Here is a 17,846-nt window from a genome sequence, read left to right on the forward strand (position 1 = left end):
ATGACTGTCTCCGTTACAAGAGGTAAGCATAGAGAACCTTACTTGCATCTGTATTTGGCACCAACATTAGCACTTAAAACCTTCAGTGGACTATTCAATCAAGCTTGGGTCATTTGTTCTTCTGCAATAACAATAATAGTCCCCTAAGTAGAGCGAGCCTTAAAACAAATAACGAGTTTATGACTAATTAAACATATATTTAGTTTAATACATTTTTTTAGTAGTATCATTACCATTTTTATAAATACTATGACGATGATGTTAGTGATTGCTGTTATTCCACTTCCAGGATAAGAAAAATAAACATGGTATGTAGGATGTGACAACTCTTGGGTTCCAAAGCAATGAGGCTTCATGGGCCATCTTTTGTGCCCTCCCTGTCAGATCTAGAAAAGAATTCCCCATTATACATTTTAAGACAGAAATCATAAGTCCTTTTATTATATTCAGGAAGACACTGTTTATAGCTATATTTTCATCTTCTCTCTTCTAATAGGGGAGTTTATCAAAGCTTTGTATGAGTCAGATGAGAACTGTGAAGTGGATCCCAGCAAATGTTCATCTAGTGAACTGATAGACCATCAGAGCAACCTGAAAATGTGCTGTGAGCTGGCTTTCTGCAAGATCATCAACTCTTACTGGTGAGCTTATCTCATCCTCTGCCTGTGGAACATCTTTTCATGTAAAAGTCATCACAATGTTAACAATTATTTTACAACCAAAGGGGAGGGTCTTGGAGAGAAATTGAAAGTTTCCCGAATACAGTCCCATCTAAAATTGAAATCTCCATTGTAAGCAGAAGTACTTTTTAACTGGCTATCTACATAAATATAATCTCTCCCCAGAATATTAGTACTATAGCCTCTAATACCAAAAGTATTTCTTTTTATTTCTAAAATATTTACTAGTGTTGAACAGATGTGTTCATGAATTTTGATCATTGCACTAACTCTAGCAATTGGTGAAACTTTGGAAGATTTTTGATGAACAGTCTTTAGAGAGACTATGGTGAGTTATACTAAACCAGATGGTTTAGTCAGGAGCCTCATGCCATTTTCCCACTTTGCAAAACTAAATTTAAACTAATCCAGAGTTTTGTAGCCTTGGGTTTCCAGTCTCCATCTGGCCTCTGTGAATTTTTCCACCGCCTCTCAGCCATGAATCAGGTAAAACCTCATCCCAGAATTTCTACTAGGTCCTCCTCACAGCCTGACTCTTAAGCAGAGATATGTTGGATCAGGGTGGAATCACTTGTGCTTTGGGTTCTGGTACTGTGTTTAGAGGTTTTGGTACTTTTTTCCTTCCCTAGTGTTTTCCCTCGTGAGTTGAAAGAAGTGTTTGCATCATGGAAGCAGCAGTGCCTGAACCGTGGCAAGCAAGACATCAGCGAGAGGCTCATCAGTGCCTCATTATTTCTCCGTTTTTTGTGTCCAGCCATTATGTCTCCCAGTCTTTTCAACCTTATGCAGGAGTATCCTGATGACCGCACATCTCGGACTCTAACTCTTATTGCCAAGGTCATTCAGAACCTGGCCAACTTTGCCAAGTAGGTGATACTATTGTAACCACTTTAAAAACACAGTTTAAAAAATACTCGAAGCCTAAAATTTGGATGAGGGTTGGGAACCTCATCACTCATGTTACCAGATTTTCACTGTGATATTAATAAATATAGCAAAAAATTGGAAACAAGTTAAATAATCACTTCGTAGAGGAGTGGTTAAGTAACCTATGATACATGCATTCAATGGAATATTTGCAGGTACTACAAGCTGCTTACAAAGACTATCCAATAATATAGAGCATTAAGAGAAAATTAAATTAAAAGTGCTGATAAAAATGCTTTAGTAGGGAAAAAAAGGGCAGAATAAAAAGTGGTATGTATACTGTTACCCCAGCAATATGAATCTAACTATAAAAAAAGTTGGGAAGAAAAGACAAATTATGTGGTTACATTGTCTTAAGACAATTATCCTGACCACTTCAAAAAAGACAATTTTATGAAAAATGCAAAAGATGGAGGGGGGCTGTTCTAGATTAAAAGAGATCGAATGCAGTACTTGAAACTTATTTGGATCTTAAGTTGGAAAAAATATATGTCCTTTTGGGGGCAATGAGTGGAATTTAAATATAGACTGTAGATAAGATAATTCGTGAATAGTGTTTTTAAAAGTTTTAGTGTGATAATGGCATTGGTTTATGTAAGAGATATTCCTTATTCTGAAGAAATGGACACTAAACTATTTAGAGGTGATGTCTGCAACTTGGTTTAAAATGGTTCCAGAAAGGAAAAAAAAAAAATCTGTATAGAAAGAGAGGGTGTGAAAGCAAACTTGGCAAAAATAACAGTTGGTTAATGTAGATGAAAGGCATATGGGTATTCATTGTATATTCTTTCAACTTTTCTGTAGGTTTAAAATTTTTCAAAAGAAAATTAGGAGAAAACAGTTGGGAAGGAAATGTACTAAAATATAAACAGCAGATATATTTGGGTAGCTTGAATGAGACATCCACACTTTTTTCTTTCTACTTTTCATTGTTTCAAACTTTTTTCAGTAAGTTTATGTTATTTTTATAATTTATAGAAAATAAGTTAAAGAAATGTCTGGGAAGGAATTCACATTTACAAAATTGACCAAGATTTATTCAATATTGATGCTTAAAAACAAGTTTCTATTAGCAATGTATTGAAGAAGAAAAAAACGAGCAGATTGTTTTCTAGTATAAATAGTGGCTTTTTAGAGGTGTACTATTTTAATTTTGTATAATTTATATATAAGCCAATGCAGAAATACACATATTTATCCATATTTGAGCTAAAAAATATTTATATTTTATTTTGGAACAGGTTTTATGGACTTAAACTAGGCCCTGAAGATAGGTAGAATCTAGATAGGCAAAGGAAAGAAGTTTTTCTCTAGTGCAAGTAAATAGCATGGGCAAAAGCTTGGAGAAGACAAAAATGTATAATATATTTGGGAGACTTTGAAGAAACTAGCAGTATTGAAGGTTTGTACTGGTGAGCATTTGGTAGGTAAGTGAGGCCTATATTACAGAGAAATTCAAATACCAGAAGTAAAAAAAAAAAAAAAAGAGGTTTGGCTTTACCCTTTAGAGAATAGAAAGCTATTCAAAGCATTGGAATATTAAAGTGATATTAAGAAAGTATGTTATAGCATTTATTACTTATAGATAATAAATTAGTCATTCCCTCCACAAAATTAAAAAAAAATGTCATAATTCTGTGTAAAGTCAAAGCAAAATGATCATCTCTCTCTTGAATATGTTCTTTCTCATTTTCTCATCCTCTACTTCAGGTTTGGTAACAAAGAGGAATACATGGCATTCATGAATGATTTTTTAGAACATGAATGGGGTGGAATGAAGCGCTTTCTTTTGGAGATCTCTAATCCAGACACCATCTCAAACACCCCAGGCTTTGATGGTTACATTGATCTGGGCCGAGAGCTTTCAGTTTTGCATTCCTTACTGTGGGAAGTAGTTTCCCAACTTGATAAGGTAAAGTAGGTTGACGGAAGATAGAGACTTTAATGTACCTGAATTCTGGAAAGTACCTATGGAGTGATAGCACTCACTCTTTCTGCTAATTGAAAGCAACCTTTTACCCTAGAAATCTGAGAGTGGTCATCATTTCTGAGTAAAATATGGGACCGACAACCATGAAATTCTAGAAAACCATGACATTATTAATATATGTTTTTAATATTTATCTGAATTAATGGAGTATATTTCTCTAAATTTATATATACAGAGTGCATATCTGAAAACTTTATTAGAAACTAATATATTGGTATATACAGCCTTATGCATGTCTAACAGGATAAGATGAAACCTCATATAGTAACTTCTAATAAAAGTATAGATTTAGCTAAGAAAGTACTAGGTTTATCATGTTTTAAGTAACTTTACCCATGAAACAAATTTTTTTACTATACAAGTCATAGAGTTTCATATAATTATTAGTGCTAAAAATCACTGTTTTTTTCTTTACAGATGTGAATTAAGAATACAGAAAACAATTATTTTTAATCATTTGTTTGCTAAGAATTTTATTATGTACCGTATTAATAAGTAAATATACACCATGCCAATCATTTTCTTCCTTCTGGAATTTAACAAAAAGGAATAGATTTGGTAGTAAAAAATAGTCTAATAGACTTTGGCTAGGCTTATTACAATAATTATTTATTGATGTTTTTGTTTGCTACAGGCATTTTATAAATATGTGTGGTGGTATGTTAGAATAACTTCAAAAGACAGTTATTTTTCTGTGATAATGATTTGTTTTCCTCTATTTTCCTATCAATAAAAGTGATATACCAGTAAAATTTGAAGGGGAATAAAACGTATTAACAAAGGCCATTTTGCTGAGGAAACATAAGTGGTAGTGTGTCCTCCAATGCTTAAAACATTTGGGAAACAGTAAACTGTTCCTTATTCTCGAGGACCTTTTTTCACTTTTAGAAATGCTAGCTAGAGTTTTAAGTTGCAACTATGCCAAAGGTAAATCCTTTTCATATGAATCATAGCCCAACATTGTTGAGCAAGTAAAGGCATTGGTGGCATCTATACCTGTTTGAGTAGGGTAAAAGAGTCTGTTGATTGTTGAGAAGGCAGAGACCCAAAGGCAGCTATGTCAAACTGACTGACAGTTGAAGGGGACCCCTAAGACCCCATGAGAGTAAGAATTCCCTAAAGAAAAAAATGATTGAAATGGATAAAGCAAGTATTAAAGAGTTAGTCTTTGTTGAATAACTGCATCTCAGTGGGATGCAGGTTCAGTTTTCCTGTGAAATGGGCTTGGTTTATTCAGGATCAAGGTCTTTTTAACGCACTTTGCTGTGTAAATACACTTTCTCCTTTTTAATCTGTGTTTGGTCCTGGGAACCAGGAATACATCTAGACATATCTCATAGAGAAAGTTTACCTGATTTTATTGTTAAATTAACAACAAAAATTGTCTTTCTGATGGAAACTCAGTTGGCAGTGGGTCGGGATTCCCGAGATTGACTGGGATAGTGGATGGCAGTATCATCTGTGTGCCCTGCAGTACTCTGGATTCCTGAATGCAGCACCTTCTTATATGTTGGCATGCATTTCTTTTCTCACATGATCCCTTTTCTTTGAAAGTTTATCATACTAGCTGATCCTCTGGTCTTGAAGTTCTTTTGGTTAGAAGGAATTTGGTTCTTCCTCTACCCTCCCCCACCTTGATCTACTAGCCTCCCAGAGATTTAGTTTGCTTCGCATGTCTATTTTAGTTGGAATGGCATTAGTTTGGTAGTTTTGAGCATGTCTTTTAATTTTTATTTGCATAATCCTGATTTCAATTTCCTTTCTTTCCTCGATGTCTGCTGCACCCTGTTTCGCCTCCTCCATTCATCTCGACGCCATGGTTCTGCTGCTCCATAACAATGCATTATGAACCTGCCACTCCCATATGCAAATACCTACCCTTCCCTCCAACCTGCACCCCTCCATCAATGGCCATCGTTGTGCCAAAAACAATCTATGGTGGATGTCGCAATGCTTATTATCCAATTAGGGTGAAAATTCCTTCCTACAGGCGACCGTGGCAAAATTGGGGCCTCTCCCTCGTGTTCTTGCTGATATTACCAAGTCATTGACTAATCCTACGCCAATACAACAGCAACTGAGACGCTTCACTGAACATAACTCCAGTCCAAATGTCAGTGGAAGCCTCTCCTCTGGGCTGCAGAAAATATTTGAAGACCCCACTGACAGGTATGAAAGAGAGGACGTGACCAATATCTCAGAGAAATATAATGTTCAGATTTAGCAGAAGTATATTCAACCTGTTTTTTGAATTTACAAGTTTAAAATTATGAGCAATTGAAGACTCATCTGACCTGAGAGCAGTTCAATTATTTGTCATTATAATGCACAAGATCTGGGATAACTTATTTTCTAGAATGGTAGTATAGAGAGTTATAATATATTCCCCAGCATATTTTTAAAATTTCTGTCTTGCTTAGTGGAAGACCAAAGGCTTTATGAAATTCATGTTTCTATACGTTATAGCATTCAAAAACCATGGAGAACCTCGGTGAAAACCATTTTATAGCTGGCTATGTCAGCTGGACAGGTAGATACAATGTTGATGCTTAGACTGTGTTATGGATTGGCAAGATTTGTGCCTTTAGCAGGGACCTTGCAGTTGTGTACTTAGAACTTCTCTTGAAGGTTTAGATAAGTAAGTATGAATTGGAATATTTCAGGAAGGTTTAAAACCTAACTAGGAAATTATTGGAATCCTGGTTAAAACTGAAGACAGTGATGGGTTGGTATCTACAGTGTTATTCTCTACTTTTGGGGAAAAAGTAAAAATGCTGGATTTTATTCTAACAATTGTAATAATTCCCTAATTATGTAAAATCTGAGTTTCCAAAGAAATGTATGTATCCACATAAGAACCTTCAGAGGAGTTCACATGCCTGAATTGAGGCATCTTAGCCATGTTGAAGTTGTCTCAAGAGAAATTAAGTGTCCTTTCCTTTTCTACAGTGATTTGCATAAACTAAAATCTCCAAGCCAGGACAACACAGACAGCTACTTCAGAGGGAAAACATTATTGCTGGTTCAGCAAGCCTCCTCTCAGAGCATGACTTATTCTGAAAAGGATGAAAGGGAAAGTAGCCTTCCTAATGGTCGGAGCGTCTCCCTCATGGACCTCCAGGACACTCATGCTGCTCAAGTGGAGCATGCATCTGTCATGCTTGATGTGCCTATACGCTTGACCGGAAGCCAGCTTTCCATAACCCAGGTGGCCAGCATCAAACAGCTGCGGGAAACCCAGAGCACTCCCCAAAGTGCACCCCAAGTGAGAAGGCCCCTGCACCCAGCCTTGAACCAGCCAGGTGGCCTTCAGCCCTTGTCATTCCAGAACCCTGTCTATCACCTCAATAACCCAATTCCAGCAATGCCAAAGGCCTCTATAGATTCCAGTTTGGAGAACCTAAGCACTGCCAGTTCCAGAAGCCAAAGTAACAGTGAAGACTTCAAGCTTAGTGGACCCAGCAATAGCAGCATGGAAGATTTCACTAAACGTAGCACTCAGAGTGAGGACTTCTCCAGGCGGCACACTGTGCCAGACAGACACATACCTCTTGCTTTGCCACGACAAAATAGTACTGGGCAGGCCCAGATCCGAAAAGTGGACCAGGGTGGGTTAGGTGCCCGAGCCAAAGCCCCACCATCCCTGCCACATAGTGCTTCCTTACGTAGCACCGGGAGCATGTCAGTGGCGTCCGCAGCCCTGGTGGCCGAACCTGTGCAGAATGGGAGCCGGTCCCGGCAGCAGTCCTCTTCCTCCAGAGAGAGCCCTGTTCCCAAAGTGAGAGCAATCCAGAGACAACAGACACAGCAGGTAGGCACGAGTGCTGAAGGGGCGTGGCTTCTACTTGGTCCATCTGTTTCTTTGGTTCTTTATACGTAAATCATTGGGAAATCCTATTGTTAACAATATTTCCACTTAAAAGCAACCTTTAAATGGAAAGAGGAAAGGAAAATTTGGGGAAGCTTCTGCCTAAGTGAGACTGCAGAATGAAGTTTGACTCATTACCCTTAAAAGTCTAACAAACACGCAGGGGCCCCCTTCTCTTCAAGCAGCAGAGCTACTACCTCAGTTTACACTTAGAACAAATCGGTGATGTTGAATGAATAATTAGATACTTAAAATCTGTAGGCAAAACCAACTATTATTTTGGGAATCTGAAAATTAATCCCTCTTAATTTTTTTTCTTAAGCTTCCAGAATAAAGGTTTGCATTCTGAGCCAAGAGTTTAATGTGACTGCTCTCCATTCCATCCCTCAACTCTCTCTGGAAATACAAAGTCCCATGTGCCTTTTCCTGGAAATGGCTAGAAAAATAAACACTTGAACACATAGAGAGTCAAGGTAAAGGAAAGATTAAAAAGATAGAAGCACAGGGCCGGGCGCGGTGGCTCAAGCCTGTAATCCCAGCACTTTGGGAGGCCGAGACGGGTGGATCACGAGGTCAGGAGATCGAGACCATCCTGGTGAACATGGTGAAACCCCGTCTCTACTAAAAAATACAAAAAACTAGCCGGGCGAGGTGGCGGCGCCTGTAGTCCCAGCTACTCGGGAGGCTGAGGCAGGAGAATGGCGTGAACCCGGAAGGCGGAGCTTGCAGTGAGCTGAGATCCGGCCACTGCAACTCCAGCCCGGGAGACAGAGCGAGACTCCGTCTCAAAAAAAAAAAAAAAAAAAAAAAAAAAGATAGAAGCACAGGTGGAAAAGGAAGTATTCTGAACATTTGCAGATCCCTTACATTTCTATTTACATGGACAAGCCCAGCTAACATCACATCCAATCATAATATAAGATTTTCTGATTTTTTTCTTGACAAATAAAAAGCTTTGCCCAGAAATTAATCATTTCTTCCTTACATATTACATTTTGAAGCATCAATACATATTTTTCCCTTTGAAACAAACTACTGTTAAATATATATATACACATTCATGTAATTTTTCATATATATAACATATATCTTTTTATATCTTTCATCTAAAAAGATTTTTCTCCTGAAAAAGCATTGTGTTAGTTGAATTTTTTTTGAAACCTAATGATAGTACTAGAAAGTTTGAGATTAAAAGAGTTCTATGACAAATCCTTTTATGCAGCAAAATAACTGGGGAGGGAGACTGCAATAAAATCCTAATTTGTATCTGTAATATATTTGCATTTTTACAGTTTAGGCACTTACTGATATGGCTGCGTCTGCCTCCAGTCTGCTATGATCAGAGCCCCTTACACCTACTTTGATTTTTTTAATTGGATTATTTATAGAATCCTTGGATACAGAAATAGAAGAAGGGATGAAAAGCATGACTAACAAACTGTTTCTGGAAGCAGACTTCCTGGGCTAAACCTCCTACTTGGTCATTTTTTACTGAGTAATAAAGTTTTTCTACAGTCTTAAATTTTTCATTTTTATTTTGTTATATTTCCCAAAGATTTGATTTAGTAAGCATTTGTATTTGAAGAAAAGGAAAAATACGTATCTTTTATATGTATCATATGTATTTTTTATACATAAATGTGTGTGTATATATAAACATAAAATGTATGTGTTAGGAGGCTATCAGTCATGCCCACCTTATTGTGAAGTAGTTTCCTCCCATCACTTTTGTGCTAGACTCTAGTTGAGATCAACTACTTTCAGAAAATTAAGGTGTTCATTGGGTGGAGAAAGGAAAAATACATAATTTTAGAAATCAGAATACTGTGTAGAAGCACATATCTACTCAGGGACTTAAAGCAGCACAAGGGCACTGAAGATAAGGTTAGTGAAGGGCATGAGATCTGGCAGAGAGGGACAGGACAGGAAAAGTGTCCTCCACCTGCTTTTCAAAAGTGTGCTTAGGCCCAGCCCTGTACAGAAAAGGAAAATAAAGATTCTTTTTTTTATTCTGCTTACCCTTTCCTTCTGTATCATGGAGTCCTCTGTGACTCCATGAAGGCCCATGACTCAGGCTGATTGTTTATTAATATTATAAATTACATAGCCTTTTTTGTGGTCATCTGGAGCCAATTGTCATTTATAACATTTTTTCTTTAGGAAAATGTAATAGCTATCACATAAGCACATAATAAATGTTTCTGTGGGTTATAAATAGAGGACTGCCTGGATGGATGGGAGGTGGGAAATGCATACAGTCTCCAAACAACCAATATAAAAATTAGTTTTTGTGTCGCAGCCATTAATGAGTCACATATATATTTTTTGGCATGAAGTGGGGTACAGGCACAGTGAGATGTCCAGGTACAGCTTTGAATATTAATCTTAGTTTATACTTTTGCTGGTGGTGCCACTGTCATATCAGTTGAAGCATAAATCACTTTATTTTGATTGTTCAAGTTTCTTTTTTTTTTCCTACACTGGCTTTTGGTTCATTGTTTTGAACTTACATCGTTAGTTTTTTGTTTTTTGTTTTTTTTCAAAACAGAGTCTTGCTCTGTTGCCTAGGCTGGAGTGCAGTGGCGCGATCTCGGCTCACTGTAACCTCCGCCTCCCGGGTTCAAGCAATTCTCCTGTCTCAGCCTCCTGAGTAGCTGGGATTACAGGTGCCCGCCCCTACGCCTGGCTAATTTTTGTATTTTTAGTAGTGGCAGAGTTTCACCACATTGGCCAGCTTGGTCTCGAACTCCTGACCTCAAGTGATCCACCTGCCTTGGCCTCCCAAAGTGCTGGGATTACAGGCATGAGCCACCACGCCTGGCATAGTTTTTTATTTCTTATCTTTCTGTTTCTTACTTGCTTTGTTCATCTCACTCCCATGAAGCCTCTGAAGTTCTATATAATCAGCACATTTTTAAGGCAAATTCCTTTACATATTTTAATTGCAAATTGTGTTGGGGAATTCTCTCCCAGAAACTAGAGGATTTCTTTGTGGGGATTGTTCTGTAGGTGGCTGTAATTATCAGTAGCTTTGTGCCTGCAAATTCCATTTATATCTCAGCACAAAGTAGTGGCCATTGTCTGCACAGTAACTGGCTTCGGTCTTCTACGTCTAATGAGTAGGAAGGAAATAAAATCCTGGTGAAAAAATTTACAGATAAATTTTTTTTCAAGAAACTGTCTTAATTTTTTAACCCATTTCAGCCTCTGTTTGGATTGCTTTTTTCTTATTTTCCTCTCTATTTTGTTTTTTATGTATCATGTACTTTGTACAAATAATAGACTTTTTGTATAATATATGAGTCATTCAGATTTATCATGTACCCTAATCTTAGAAATTTGAATTTGAAGAGACCTTTTAAAATAGATAATTGACAAGTCTATTAATATGATGCTGCAGTTTTCACATTTGGATTTGTTGAGCTGTCTCCTAACCAACCTCTTCAAGAACTCCCAAAGTTTATGAATTAATTTAATCAGCCCTTTCTTTGGTATTGATAGCAGAAATTCGTTTATAGGAATCCGACTATTTCACACTCTGAAGCTGAAACCAATTGGTCTTGTTTATATCTAGTAAATACTAGCAAGGAGCAAGGAACTGGCCTCAGCATAGCCAGGCTGTGACTAATTATAGTCTCAGTGAAACTGCTGCGTCAGGCTCTTTTGCCCTAAAGCATTACTGTTTTTCCAGGGAGACCCTATGCAGCTTTATCTCAAAGGGAAGATATTCCTAATGGGAATTCCTGCTGTATAGCTCTATAGATGATTGTTAAAAGGATATTATCTGTTGTTTAGATTTTGTTGTTTTTGTTTCGTTATCTTTGATGATCATGTTGAAAGTGGATATAAATTCTCTTTCTAAGGCTATTCCTAGGCAAGATGGGATCTGAACCACTTACCTCCTCCCTCAATTTCTTGGACTATAAACTAGAGATATTTTTTGCTGTTTATCCAGCTTATAAGGAGATGGAACAATCATTGAAAAGAATCCTTTGGTGCCCTTCCAAAGGATTAGGGGAAAAACAGAGAATATTCTCTTAGTAATAAATTATATTTTAGTAATTAATTCTAAAGATAATCCAGAATAATAAATGAATAATATTTTATTGAGTATCTGTTGTGCATTTAACTAGTCAGTATCATTTAAAAGAACTGTATGATATGATGCCCATTAGATTGACTAATTGGAAAATAAGAGCAACACTTATAAGACCAAGAATATATAAAAGATAGTATATAGTTTTTTCATTTGAAGAACATATTACAACAAAAAAAAATCATGAAACAAAAATCACCTCTGTTTCCTTTCAATCCAGCACAATAACTATTTTTTATTTATTCAATATTTCTAGCCTTTTTACAATTTTGTGAAGACTTTATCATTAATAGAAGGAATAGTTAGGATTGATCTATTTTGTCACTTTTATTTTTATTATTTTGACCACCTACTGTATGCCAAGGAAAGTGCTAGGATATATTAGGAAGTGGCTGAAAATAAGATTTGACCAATAAAATAGTAGAAATTTCTAGAAGTTCATTCACAATTGCTTAGTGTGTGCATGTCTATTTATATAAACTGTGCACATCCATCCTCAGACATGAAGCTATTTTTATTGATATATATCAGTAATCTGTAAATCAGCTAAACCAGATCCTTCTTCACATCTTTAAGAAATGTCCCTGTGTTACTTTTGCATGTGCAAGTTTTAAAGTCTCTCCCAACCCATCTCTGATAACCTTTTAGTCTCTGCAGTCAGTTTTTTAATCTGGTCTTCCTCACTCTCCAGTTTATCAAAATACCCCTTCTTTTAAAATATTTATTTAGAGTTTAACTGAGTTCTATTTCAGAATGATATAAAGATCCTTAAGATGTAATAGCTGTGATGGGAGAGAAAATGCCCTTCAATTATGAAATTATAGAATTCTGGTCCTCAAAATGCAAATCCCTCTATTTAATTATAAAAGGCTAACTCACATGCCAAGTTTTGCACTCTCTCTGTAGCTTACTCTCTCTTTCTGAGGCAGGACAGATGGGGAAAAAATTGTGTGTTTCCATCATTGTTTGTGGGGAAAGTACTAATGTTCAGTAGCCTAATATAAATTGTAATATCTAGTGCCAGTTTTTGAAACATAAATATAGTAATGACTGACATCTAACCTCTCTGTAGCACTCTGAAGTTTCCAAAGAGTTTTCATATATATTGTCTTATCCTCACAGCTCCCTATGAGATGATCGAGATAGGTGGTAGTGACAGTGTTGGTATCTCCATTCAGTAGATTAGGAAAATAGACTACCCAGTATCCATCGTTTTGATCCTGTATTCAAGAAATTTTCCAGTATAAGGACCTTTGAGTGGTCTTAATCCATCATGAAGTCAGTGTTCTGTAAAGATAACCAGCATCACTTGTCCTTCTTTTTCTCTAAATCATTAATATGAAAACTAAGTAGATTGGTGCAAAAGTAATTGTGGGTTTTGCCATTTAACCCATAATTACTTTTGCACCAACCTAATATTTGCCATTCTGATTATAAATGGGCACTTTGTGAGTTTGTTTAGCACTAATCAGTTTTTTGGTTTCTGATTGTGTCTAGGCTAAACAGATGTTTTGACCATCAGGTTATGCTTTCTTCCTGTTATTTTATCATCAATAGACTTTTATGGTAGAGGTCATTTATTAATTTCAGCAGGCAATTTGTTACCTACCAGTATTTGCACCACTGGGCAAATTAACAATTTTAAGGCTTTGACTTTCTTTAGAGGGAGAATAAGGATGCCTTTTGGATATGTTATATACAACTTTCTATTCAGAATGGTTTGCACTTATATAAATGTATATTCTCTTTCCCTACCCCTAGCCTTGGCATTAGTAAAATAATACTTAAAGCTAAGAGCATTAATTAGAAAACTGAGAGATCACAGTTAACATCTTCCAAGAATAGCTGTTTGTGAAACATAGCACATGGGTGAGCTGTTAGGGGAAATGCTAATAACTGTTTCTGATGCAGGTTCAGTCACCTGTGGACTCTGCCACAATGTCCCCAGTAGAGAGGACAGCAGCCTGGGTTCTGAACAATGGGCAGTATGAAGAGGATGTGGAAGAAACTGAGCAAAATCAAGATGAAGCCAAGCATGCTGAGAAGGTAGAACCTAGTCTGCTTCATTGACTTACTGATCCCAAAATGGCAGGCCTCTAAAAGGATTATCTAGCTAAGAACATAAACTCCTCCCACCCCCATCTTCACCTCTACCCCTTATGTTAATCATCCTACACATATCTATGTAAAATAGGTCCATGGTGTGTGTGGATGTGTGTGTGTGAATATACGTGGAAAATGTTCATCTTGCTGGGTAGGGGGTGGCAGCTACTATTTTTATTTTTAATGTAGATGCCTTAATCTAGAGAACACTCTGCTATTCATTTCTAGTCATTTTAGGTAAATATTTCATGTTTCCATAAACTTGTTGGTCTTCACCCAAGGACAAAATCACCCTAGGGGAAGACTTTTTTTTTAATCTTGGTAACAATTTGGTTTTGGTTTTGATTTTAGTTTAGTTTGTTTTGTTTTCGTTTTTTTGTTTGTTTGTTTGTTTTTGCCTTTTCTGGATAAAGAAAGTATAACTCTATAGATGATTGTTAAAAGGATATTATCTGTTGTTTAGATTTTGTTGTTGTTGTTGTTGTTGTTGTTGTTGTTGTTGTTGTTGTTTTTGAGACGGAGTCTCGCTGTGTCTCCCAGGCTGGAGTGCAGTGGCGTGATCTCGGCTCACTGCAAGCTCCGCCTCCCGGGTTCACGCCATTCTCCCGCCTCAGCCTCCCAAGTAGCTGAGACTACAGGCGCCCGCCACCACGCCCGGCTAGTTTTTGTATTTTTAGTAGAGACGGGGTTTCACCATGTTAGCCAGGATAGTCTCGATCTCCTGACCTCGTGATCCACCCGCCTCGGCCTCCCAAAGTGCTGGGATTACAGGCTTGAGCCACCGCGCCCGGCCTGTTTTTGTTTTTTAAAGAAAAGTTGACAAGGAGAAAAGGGGTTATCAAACAAGAACCTTGACATCATATATAGAATTGTATTATTTAATTGACAACCAGACAATTAGCTTCTTTTTATCAGCATGATGATTCCAGTGTACTCAAACCCCAGCCACAGCAACTACAGTACAGGAAAGGGCCATGTAACTAATGGAGTCACTGAATTTATGTGAAGCTTCTTAGAACACAGACATGTATGTTCCAGCAGGCAGTACAAAATTGGGCAGGTGAGTCATATTATGAAAATGGGCCAAGAAGCAATATTAATTGGCCCTAGAGAACATGTAGGCCTTTGTTTAGTGCTGTGACTGGAATATTTTACACTTTTATAGTTGGGAAGAAAGCAGCAATAACCTCTGCCATGAAAGTCTATTTATTGATTTAGAGGGTTAACATTATAGAAATGTTGCTTGTTCTCTAAAGGGGTGATTCTAGTAGAACAAAGGAATGGCAGTCTGATGAGCTACGACACGTCAGAGATCCTACAGTGCAGATGATGACACAGAATCTTTTTCTCTTATGGACAACTGACTTTTGGCTTATTTTAAGTGATCTGTCAGACTTTTAAGTACTTCATCTATTTTTTTTTCCTCTCTCATTTGATACCATCACAGATTGGATGTGGCTTATACCAATGGTAGCCTAGTGTAGAGGGAGATACATACATATGTAGAATTTGGAATGCCAAGTTAAGATTTAAAATGTAATTTTAGTAAGGAAGGCAATGCTCCATTAACATTTATGCCAGTTGATAATTTTAAAGAATATTAAGAACAGTATAGGGAATGACAGCACAGCCAGCATCTAGCTACACTGCTTAGGGTTTCTTTTGTTAAAAAAAGAAAAAAAAAAAAGGAAAGAAAAGAAAATCATTGATTTCTAAAAGCAGTGTAACTCCAGTTTTTCTCTCCTTGCCTCGTCTGCCCTAGTATGAACAAGAAATTACTAAACTGAAGGAGCGCCTGAGAGTGTCCAGCCGGCGACTGGAGGAATATGAACGCCGCTTGCTGGTGCAGGAGCAGCAGATGCAGAAGCTGCTGCTGGAATACAAGGCCCGACTGGAGGACAGCGAGGAGCGGCTCCGAAGACAGCAGGAAGAGAAGGACAGCCAGATGAAAAGCATCATCAGCAGGTTAGACATCACCTGGCAGCAGATGTGGGCTAGTTAGGGAGACAAAGAATTGAGATGATCCACAGAACCTTGAAGGAATGGCAGCAAAAGCTATTTTTATCCTTGTTGTACTGAGTACAAATGTGATGATTGACTGTATCTCTTAAAATATCCTAAATATGAGACCTTGGGCACTTCCTATGAAGGTAATCTGTTTTTCTTTAACCATAACAATTAGAAAAAACTAAAACTTGGTGATTTACTTGAGAAATCTTAGAGAACTGGGTTTTAAAAATGTAAATATCCAATGCCCAAGACTAAATTAATCTTTCAAAATGAGTCCAGAAATATGGAAAGGAATTTTATGGAATATCTTTGGGGCCAGAGGACCTCTTTTGAGAGTGCTGCAGATGCCAAGGGAGAAAAAGGGAGGGTAAAGTTTACCAAACACTTGTATAGCACTCACCATGGGACACACACCTTTCTAAGCACTTTACACATAATAGTTTGTTTAATCTTTATCACAGCCTCCACCTACGCATTATTATTCTCGTTTTACAAATAAAGAAACAGGCAACAAATTCATTAAGTCACTTGCCCAAGGTCACATAGTTAGTGATGCACCAGGATTTGAACCCTGGACTCCAGATTCCATGCTCATAACCACTATGCCTCAATATTTGTAAAATGCTATGGACAAGTCAAGTAAACAGAACTGTTTGTTGTTTAAATAGTGTGGAGGTAATTTGACCATCTTACTGAGAGGTGTTTGGGTAGACTGGCAGAATTAAACATCAATGAGTTAAGATGTGAATGGTGGACAGGAAACAAGCTAGACATACTACGTATAGAGTACTCATTGAGGAAACTTAGCTGTGCAAGGGAAGAGAAAGTGGGCCAGGTATAGGGTAACTTGAGATTAAGAGAGGGTTGTTTGGTTTTTGTTGATTTGATATTTTAAGATGAAATAAGTTGTGCTCAGGAAGGAATCTGAGAGAGATGAGGGAGGAAATGATTATGGGATTACTGTTCCAAAGGAGATGAAAATGTGTGGGATCCAGGCACAAGGAGAAAAATTGACCTTAGATGTCTTATTCCAAGGTGGCAGAGAAGAAAGAAAAGATGGTTGCAGGTGTCTTATTAAGAAGGGCAGAGGATATTGAGTTTTCCTGTTCTCTACACTAGTTAGCCCTCTCTTTGAAGATGTTGATATTTCCTCCCTGCCACATTCTAGGCTAATGGCTGTGGAAGAAGAACTGAAGAAGGATCATGCTGAGATGCAAGCAGTTATTGATGCAAAGCAGAAAATAATTGATGCACAGGTAAGCAGGCTTTGAATCTAATAGAAGGCACTTGTTTATAATAACTATTATTTCCTGACTTCACACCCTTGCAAATGCCAAGGCAGGTACCAGAAAATGGGTCATTGAAAAGTTCTGGACATTACGTTTTGAAGATTAAATGAGTGTCTATGTGACCTCCATTACTTTTCCTTTCTTTCACTGGTGAGAAGTCTGTTTACTCAGCAAAGTATTAGCGTGTTTAGTGCAGTTGCTTGACAAATCTCAACCTAGTGCATGATGTGGTTTGCTTCTTTCCTTATGGAAAGGAGGGCATTTTCTAAGGGGGTAGTTGTGAAAAGTGCACTGCATGTGTCTGGCTTGTGACCTCCACTGACCATTGCTTGGCTGTGCTGTTCATGGTCTTGTCAGTCACGTCCACTGCCATCAACCTTTTGCCCCAGACAGTAATGGAATTGCCAGGGAAAGACAAGGTTGTAAAAAGGTACCTTTCCTTGTTGTTGTTTTGGTTTAGGGTTTGGCATTGCTGCTTGGAATGTGCTTGGCCGCTCTTCTTTGTTGGTGCTGTGCTTAGAGAGCATCTTTTGATAAAACTTTAAAAAAAGAAAAGGTTGTTGAAATCAGAACCTAGGCTTCTGCTCACTGTAGCTCACACCTGTGACACCAATGAGATAAAGGCTGCCAAGAGCACCTCATAGGGACATGTCAATGATTAGAACAAAATCCAGGAGGCAAGAAATGTTTCTAACTCCTTTTTATTTTATCATTGCAAAATATGGTTGTATTTCTTATGGTGAAGCAAATAACAAAAAGCAGGTACAGTTTTGATAGTTTTGATAGTGGCTGATCTAGCCACTGAATGTGTTGCTTCCCTGAAGATAGCCAATCTAGGTTTGCATTTTTCAACCTTAAATGCCATATCATAACCCTAAGCTGT

At 37.5% G+C, this 17,846-nt stretch overlaps 1 protein-coding gene across 11 annotated transcripts in view; it reads left to right on the forward strand.

The window, feature by feature from the left end:
* RASAL2 (RAS protein activator like 2) overlaps positions 1–17,846 on the forward strand; it is a 367,690-nt gene that overhangs the window by 343,862 nt on the left and 5,982 nt on the right. For 6 of the 11 annotated variants that reach the window (XM_015123037.3, XM_015123044.3, XM_015123079.3 and 3 more), the window contains 8 exons: positions 497–641; positions 1,310–1,546; positions 3,318–3,519; positions 5,567–5,766; positions 6,547–7,408; positions 13,473–13,607; positions 15,427–15,629; positions 16,843–16,930. In XM_015123037.3, coding sequence (XP_014978523.3) covers positions 497–641; positions 1,310–1,546; positions 3,318–3,519; positions 5,567–5,766; positions 6,547–7,408; positions 13,473–13,607; positions 15,427–15,629; positions 16,843–16,930 — 2,072 coding nt within the window. The remainder of the gene's footprint in view (positions 1–496; positions 642–1,309; positions 1,547–3,317; positions 3,520–5,566; positions 5,767–6,546; positions 7,409–13,472; positions 13,608–15,426; positions 15,630–16,842; positions 16,931–17,846) is intronic. The other 5 variants (XM_015123051.3, XM_015123061.3, XM_078000722.1 and 2 more) reach the window with 1 other exon arrangement.

This window comes from Macaca mulatta, chromosome 1 (assembly GCF_049350105.2).
Source record: "Macaca mulatta isolate MMU2019108-1 chromosome 1, T2T-MMU8v2.0, whole genome shotgun sequence".
Taxonomy (NCBI): domain Eukaryota; kingdom Metazoa; phylum Chordata; class Mammalia; order Primates; family Cercopithecidae; genus Macaca; species Macaca mulatta.